The sequence below is a fragment of the Lolium rigidum genome, chromosome 1 (genome assembly GCF_022539505.1).
Source record: "Lolium rigidum isolate FL_2022 chromosome 1, APGP_CSIRO_Lrig_0.1, whole genome shotgun sequence".
NCBI lineage: Eukaryota > Viridiplantae > Streptophyta > Magnoliopsida > Poales > Poaceae > Lolium > Lolium rigidum.
Window position 1 is genome coordinate 182969345 of NC_061508.1, and position 8209 is coordinate 182977553.

The window sequence follows — 8209 nt, forward strand, 5'->3', positions numbered from 1 at the left end:
CCGTTTCCCGCGCTTCGACGTAGTTGTGCTAGATCGGCAATGCCGGACTCGGAAGCTTCGAATGGTATTGCATATGGAACTGTTCTTCCAATTGCTTCCAAGACCGGATGGAGTTTGCCGGCAAAGAGGTGTACCATCCAAAAGCCGATCCCGTGAGGGACTCGTGAAAAGAGCCTCACGCGTAGCTGATCCGACACCGAAGCCGGTCCTAGTTGAGCCAAATATCGGCCGACGTGCTCGATGGAGCTGGAGCCATCTGATCCACCGAATTTGGAGAAGTCGGGGAGCCGATATTTAGGTGGCAGCGGGATCATCTCGTAATCGTCGGGGTACGGCTTGGAATAGCCGATCGCCCTTCTTTTCGGCATCATGCCGAACCGGTCTCTCGGCATGGTACCGATCTGATCCGCTGTGCTGGCCGTAGGAGTTGCACTCGAAGATTCGCCGGGGTGGCGTACTTGGCCTGCCATGTTTGCTTTTCCAGCTCGAGCCAGCCGCAGGAGCTGGGCTCGGGAGTTTCGTCGGTGTGGCGTATTTAGTTAGCCACGTCTGCTCTGTCGCCGACGTTCCTCCTGTCTTCGCCGGAGTCCCCGATGTTGTGGCCTGGTTTGTGAGTGCCCAGTCACCACAATCCGGCACATACATGCACGCGTATCCATGAGGGATCTCCTTAGGCGCCTCCATTAAGAACTCGGTAGTCACTAGGGTCGCCACCAATCCTGTAGACGAGGAATGCCGGTGTAGTCGGCACTTCAGCAGGTGCTGCCAACGCATATGGCGGTGGTGGACGGGATCGGAGTGGCAACTCTCCTTGATGAGTCCCGAGAGCTGGTCCCGACGGCGAGTACCGGTGGCTCATGATCTCCTGGATCACGCGCGAGCGACACGCTCCAACACGTTGACCAAGTTCTCGGAGTGGCGGTGTAGCGAGTGAGCCACCGTGTAGTTGATCTCCTCGCCGTGCACCCCGGTGCGTTCCTCTGACGGGGTAGAGAGGTCTATCTCATCGAGCGCACCTTGCGGTGAGAATCCCTTCCATCTGATGCCATGGGAACGGGTTCTCTGAAAAGAGCCGATGAGGTCGGCTTCGAGGGTGGCCTTGATCTCGTTGTATTGCTTCTTGAGGTCGTCGGCAGATCCCCGTAGGTGACCGGGCGTGCCGTCCGCCATCTCAGATGTAGATGGCGATGTGGTTGATGTAGACGATTGTCCCACCGGGCGTGCCATAATGTGTTGACTGCCAAAACCCACCGGCGGGCAGCGGCCTTGTCAACACCGTAGAGCCGGGAAGAGCCTAGAGCTGCGGCTGGCTGAGACCCCTCCGAGCGACGGCCCGCAATGCTCTTCTGGTCACACGCGGCGATGCGAAGTGCAAGGGCGTGCCACCTGACCTATACCCGGTCGTGAAGGTGATGGGGATGCCTCGCTTAGTTTCCGCAGGGCATACATGTAAACATTAAATACGAGCCTCGATCGGCTCTCGAGTTATCCCGTGAATCGGCTCAAAGAGCCGATCCACCCATGATCCGTACGGGGTGCACGAATACTTGGTGGTCCTGCTTGATCAAGATGAAGCTAATGAGATCTACGACGATTTAGGGTTTTCACCGCATAATCGGATCATCCTACTCCGGGTTGGGCCTCGCGGCCACGCACGGTGCTCGTAAGCCGATCCTAAACAAGGCCTAAAAACCAACATGAAGTTGATCCTCGGAACATCCCGCTTAGGACTTGCGAACGCCACCCTACGTGCCACCGGATCCTCCCCCTTTGTAAGGCCTAACTATTGCGAGATATTAAACTAATCCTTGTAGAACAAGGAGCAATCGTAACGGATCAGATCTACTAAATAATGATCAAGCGGGTGCCGCCCCACACCCGAGATAGGCGTGAGGGCGGCTAGATATGCAAGGGTTGCACTACGTAAGCATGCTTAAACGAAGAACAATGCTAACCCTAACACATCTAATGATAACTACGTTGCTCGCCATCAAAAGCGCTTCGATGACGAGCAACGCATGAACAACGTGGCTTAGTGCTGCCTAGATCGCAAGATGCGATCTAGGCAGCATGTCGCTTACCTGATAGAAACCCTCGAGATGAAGGAGTTGGCGATGCGCCGAGATTGGTTTGTTTTGGGGTTGAACGTGAGTTGTTGTTTATTCCATAAACCCTAGGTACATATTTATAGTCCAGGGGACTTTCTAATGTGGACGTGCACTAAACCGTGCACGAGATAAACTCTAACTTCTAAATCGATACACAATCTATTATACTAAGATACACGGGCTAACTAGCCCAAACCCTTCGTGCCAGGCCGCTTCAGAAATCTTCCACATGTAATCTTCCAAGCCCGGCCCACCTCTGGATTTGTCTAAAATCTGGTGATAACAGGAATCCAGCTACATGAGATCCAGAAACGAGGTGATTTCCCCCTGTCACCTCACTCTTGGATCTTAAACTTAAGGATGTTGCTTTAAGAACGAGAGATTGCCCTTCTTTAACTCTTACAACCCAACCAGAGCGCGAACAACTAATGTGTTCCACTTACTTAACAGGGTGTATGGTGTGTGACCCAGAGACACCGAAGGCGTCCTTGGGGTGATCTCGTAGTTCCTACGGGGTGGATATAATGGGGTTTGTCCATGGATTTTTTTCCTTCTGCTATATTTCGCCCAAAGGGTTGAATGGAGATAGTGCATCAAGTTATTCGTAAGGGCCAACGTGATCATCTTCCCCAAAGATCCCAGATGAGGGAAGACTAGGAGAGCCACCGACTCCAACTATGGTCCATGGACTATCCATACGAGATCTAACCAACTGTCTACCCTATCTCGTCTACCTTTTTGATAGCCCTTGTGTTTGACTTAGTAGAGTCTCCTAGTGGCATGTTTCAGTCCTCTTCCTTATTACCTAGAAAAAGTGAGCCACCGAGCTCGAGTACACGATACTATAATACCTCCTAGACAATAAGACAGCTAACCCGGTTCAGGTACAAGATACTAACATTACATACAAATGCAAGCAAAGGAAATATTTTGTATTTCTGGAATAAAATAGTGCAAACAATGTAAATCGACTAAAAGTAATATAAAGGTCTTTCATATGCCGAAAAGTGGTCCGGGCTCATGGGTTCACATGGTCTCTCTCTCGCAAAGATGGGGGCATGAATGTAGCTTTTCTAGACTATAGTATTGATGCATCTTCTTTGTAGTGTTTGATTCACATTTTCATATAGGCATCACATCCCAATATAGAGGTAATGCAACACATATCTATAATACTCCTCTAGTAAAACACTACCATAATTTGAGTAACAAGCTTAAAGTTGAGTAACATTCACATAAGTAGGTCAAATTTTAATAGCTTCAACTTTAGATTCATCGGTCGCTACCCTGTTCAAAAATAACATAGCCCAAGAATATAACCCTATCTTTGCAACATGTGCATTTTTTCATGTTACCAAAGAGCTTAGTATCACACCGAACTTGCAAGACTACAATATAGCATATAGCATAAGGCAATGGAACATGGTTGAAGGAAATGTGTAATTGTGTGGTGCCCCAAATTTTTGTCCATTGTATTTTCAAGGACTGTGTCGACACAAACTCAACAATGTCAATTAAGATGGAATTATCTATAATAAGTGGTGTTCGGCCCTTCGTTTGATGACGAGATCTTCTTCCGAACATCAATGGTGGTGTTGGAGGATTAAATTTCTTTAGGTATGGTCACTCAGGTCTTGCTTCGCCGGATCAATTTTAGACTATTCTCATGTTTTCCGCAAGGAGGATTGTCCTACCATTATTGTCCTGACTGCTACGTCCTCAATAATGGTGATTCGTACTCTTGGCTCCCAGCAACGTCGACCAGAACGGTTTGGTTTCTTTCCCTAGAATACTATTATTAGTTATTTTCGAAATGGGAGCATCGTCCCAGCCTCTGCATCTAAAGGATGCACACAATTTTTCTTTATTAAATTATTCGCAAAGCCTTACAAGGGAGATACAAAGATCAACTCGAAGCCACCTTTCCAGCGATAACTCGCTATACCTACAAGAGCGATGAAGGGGGCGATCATGAACAGGGCCATTACCCTGACAATACACCAGCACACATCATCTAAAACTGAATGCCTTCCCAAGCCGCCCATTGGCAGGTGTGAAGCACAAGCAGTCAAGCAGACCGAGCGCACGCCATTGCACACGACACAGAAATTGCTACCTCCGTCTTCCTCGCACCCATCTCCAAGAGGGATCACCGCATTGACCTTGACAGACCTGCCATCGACGCCACCATGACGCCTGATAGCACCACCATCCTGTACGTGCTCTTCATCCCGCATCCAACACCGATACTCCGCTGCGCCACGCCGTCGAGACTCACCATCGCCGACGCGGTAGATAAACACCACACCACCGCAGCCCACCACCGTCCAGCAGCTACTCCAAAACCGATCCCCCAAGATGCAGAACAACGCATAGAGCACCCTCATCGTCCGATCCGGGAGACCCAGATCTAGGGTTTCCCCCGGAGCAACACAAGTGAGTAGACACAGACTGTGATGGCGATGCCTTCAAGAAGGTTATGACGCGTGACGTCACCATCACCCGTCATGATGAGAGTCGGGGTACGGTTTACACCGGCAGCCGCGCATCCCCAACTCGCTGCTAGGACTAGATGTGAGATCAGGAGATCGCCACAGCCAGCCCCAATCCGGCCGACCACCTCCGACGGAGAAGATGGGCACCACCGCCATGCCTAGAACAGCTGCTCTAGGAATCCTCACGACGCAAGAGAGGCCCGATAGCGCATCCCTGCCGACGGCGTCGCCACCTGCAGATCGGCGCCATAGCCGCCGCCTCCCCGCACCGCTGCATCCGGGAAGGCCTGGTGGATCACCGCCGCCGTGCCCGCCGGTCCATAGCCGAGGAGAATCCGCCGCCGCCGCCATGCCACCAAGGCTTTGCCTGGCAGCGCCTCAACGGCGGCGGCGGGAGAGGAGGGTGCCGAGGGGAGACGAGGTGGAGCGCCGGCGGCCGCCCTGGCGCGGGGGTTAGGTTTCCTCCCTCTCCCTCATGAGGTAACAATTGTAAACATGAGGGGGCTACTGGTTCTTACTTCTCCTGAAAATGGGGAGAATTTCACTTCTCGGCCTCTGCACCAACCAGGATGCACACATCCATTTGGCATGAGTACTAAGATTTTTAATCTTGGTTAAGATCAAAGCATAGTCCTCAAAATAAATTGCATGAGTACTAGAACCAGCCTGGGCCTTAAGTATAAATAGGAACTTTAATTCACGTCCGTGAGAATTTGAACTCAGGTATTGAGTTTGTACATTCACTCCCCCAACCAGTTGAGCTAGGCTCACTTCCCAGTGTTGATTGATTACTTTCATGGCTGCGTCGTGTAAGTAGGCTTGACATTGTGGGTCAAAATTGTAGGAGAACCTTAGTTGGTATTTACAGGTTTGTGATTCCACATCTATGTCATTTTTCTACGGCTGGCTTTAGAAAAGCACAAGATTATGTCTTGAAAGAAAGAAATATTTTGTAATGGTTAGAAACATGTCATGTATATCTACCATATACTATTCACTACTATAAATATATCGTGGTATTGAGTGCCAAAAAAAATCTGCCATGCAGATTCATAGAAGTATACAACATATACCAACCCATGGATTTTTATTCATATCACAATAAGCTTACAAAATACCCTGAGGTCCTGTACCTCGAAAGAGCCACGCAGAATACGATTACAATTTTTCAAAGACCGAAGCAGGTTACATTTTCCGCTTCTTCAGCTTTATCGTGAGTCCATTTTTCATCTGCAGTATGCAAGATAGCTTCGGCTCGATGCTTTGCCCTTGAACCACCTCCACATCAAAGTTCCACACCACCGCGGCGACGACGGTCTTCATCTGCATAAGCGCAATGTCCTTGCCGAGGCACATCCTCGGGCCCGAGTTGAACGCCAGGAACTTGTGAGACGGCACGTACCTCAGCTTCTGCCCGTCGTCCGAGAGCCACCTATCCGGGTTGTACTCCAGGCAGTCTTTACCCCACACACCTTCCATCCTCCCCATGGAGTGGAGAGAAACGAACAGGGTGTCACCGGCGTGCACCTCATGGCCACTCGGCATCACATCGTCAGCGACCACCGTCTTACGTTCGATGGGGCCCGGCGGGTACAGCCTGAGAGACTCGTACAGGGCGGCTTTCATATAGACCAGAGATTTGGTCTCCTCCGACTCAAAGACCACCATGTCGCCGGCACCTGTGGTTGCTGCTGGTTTACGTGCTGCGATGGGTGAAAGCTCGCTGCGGATGATGGACACGACACGAGGGTTTTGGGCAAGGTTATACAAAACCCATGGCAAGGTCGTTCCGATCGTGTCCCTCCCCGCGATCATGTAGTTGATGAGCGTCGCACGGAGCAATTCGTCGTCTTGGTAGTCTGGGTCGTCGATGTAGGAAGACAATATGTCCACGGAGGAAGGAGCTCCCTCATTCCCAACGTGTTCGTTCTTTCTCATCTCCATCATCTCCGTGATGAATCCATGTAGCACCGTGTGCGCAGCGGCGAGCTTTCTCTCTGGGCCGATGTTCAGCCGCCTCATCAACTTCCACCAAGAAGCCGGCACGGTGTGCCGGAACAGGGCCACCTCCATGACCGTGTCCATGGCGACGGCGCGGTCCATGGGCGGCATGTCGGAGGACAGGAGGCCAGGGTCCACGCCGAAGACAGGCGTGGCGGTCAGGTCGAACACAAACCTCGTTATCAAATCCTGCACGTCGAAGGGAGTCCCGGTGCTCGCCATGCGGGTAAACACCGGGAGGAGGCCGTTCTCCACCTTGTCGCGGCAGCAGGCGGTCATCCGCGCGAGCAACCGGGGGTTGGTGAGCACGCTCTGGATCTTGGCGCGCTGGCGACGACACGGCTCCCCGTCGATGGTGAAGAAGCTGCCGCCCATGATGTCGAAGATCATGGCGAACTCGGCGCCCTTGGGGAAGTTTGCGTAGTTCGTCGTGAAGATGTGCCGGACGTTCTCGGGATCGCAGGTGACGAAGAACCGCATCCCGGTGCCGGGTGGGCCGTTCGCCCGGAAGTTGTGGCCTGATCCGGCGAGGACGGCAGTGAGATAGTCGTGCAAGTTGTGGAGGTTTGCCAGGAGGGAAGGCAGCACGCCTACGATTGGCCAGCTTGTGGGGAGCACTGCTGGGCTCTTTGATCTACTGGACTTGAGGTAGAAGTAGAGGGGAACAAGGAGCAGCACGAGCGTGGAGATGAGCAGCTCCTGAGAGAACGAAGTTGACATTATAGTCAGTAGTGTGGGGATATCCTACTAGGAATACTTAGGGAGGTTTATACTGCATGGACATGGCGATGGCTTCATTTATAGAAAAGTTTCCGAGGCTACCACACAGGAACACAGTCCACACTACCATTGTGCCATGCATGCATGTAGTTGCCATCAAGCTGTGGATGCTTTGCAATGCGGAAGGTTCAGGCCTATTTTTTTTAATAATACGAAATTATTATTTATTTTCAAGAGTAGCATGCCTTTTCAAAAAATTCCAATTGTATAACTCGATCGGTTAGCTGCTGACCGATCAATCAGCTAGAGGCCGATCGGTCAGCTGGTGGCCGATAGGGTAGCTATGGTGCTAATCAGCTGGGGCATGTCTTGCACTCGTCCATGCAGGTGCTAATTAGCCGGGGCATGCATACACTAGCACGGTGTATGTGTGCTAATTAGAGCGTCTCCACCGGCAGCCTTCAAATATGCGTCTGTAGAGGCGCCCACACTGATGTATGGGGGCACCGGCACAATATCCTTTATTTAGGGACGTTGCTTCCACATCGGTGCCTCCAAACCGGCGGCTCCGATATATTTAGAAAATCAAATTCAAATGTCTGAGTTGGGGACATCGTCCAATATGTAGGTTTGAAGTGGGTAAGATAATAGAGTAAGAATTTTCAACATTTGTAATAAAGCGAAGAGATAAGAATTTAGAAGTTTTGAAGAAATAAGAGGAGTAGAAGCTATGCTTCCGACTAAAGAAAGAACTTGTTTCGTAAATAGTTTTTCCCAAGTACTTGTTTCCTACCTAACGTCCATGCTAACTAAGGTCGCGATATGCCAGTAGTCTTCCGACGGAGCGGCCGACAATGTACTGTAGGGCGGGGAACTCCTCCTCGT

At 51.0% G+C, this 8209-nt stretch overlaps 1 protein-coding gene across 1 annotated transcript; it reads right to left on the reverse strand.

Moving 5' to 3' along the window:
• Positions 1–5662: 5662 nt before the first annotated feature.
• LOC124685871 (noroxomaritidine synthase 1-like) lies at positions 5663–7357 on the reverse strand. Its single transcript, XM_047219901.1, has one exon. It carries the CDS (start codon positions 7322–7324, stop codon positions 5789–5791), a length of 1536 nt encoding a protein of 511 aa, XP_047075857.1. The 5' UTR covers positions 7325–7357; the 3' UTR covers positions 5663–5788.
• Between the last annotated feature and the right edge of the window lie 852 nt (positions 7358–8209).

What these genes read in the sequence shown, in the direction of transcription:
- LOC124685871 (XM_047219901.1), bottom strand. Translation starts at nt 7,324, where the DNA reads ATGTCAACTTCGTTCTCTCAGGAGCTGCTCATCTCCACGCTCGTGCTG.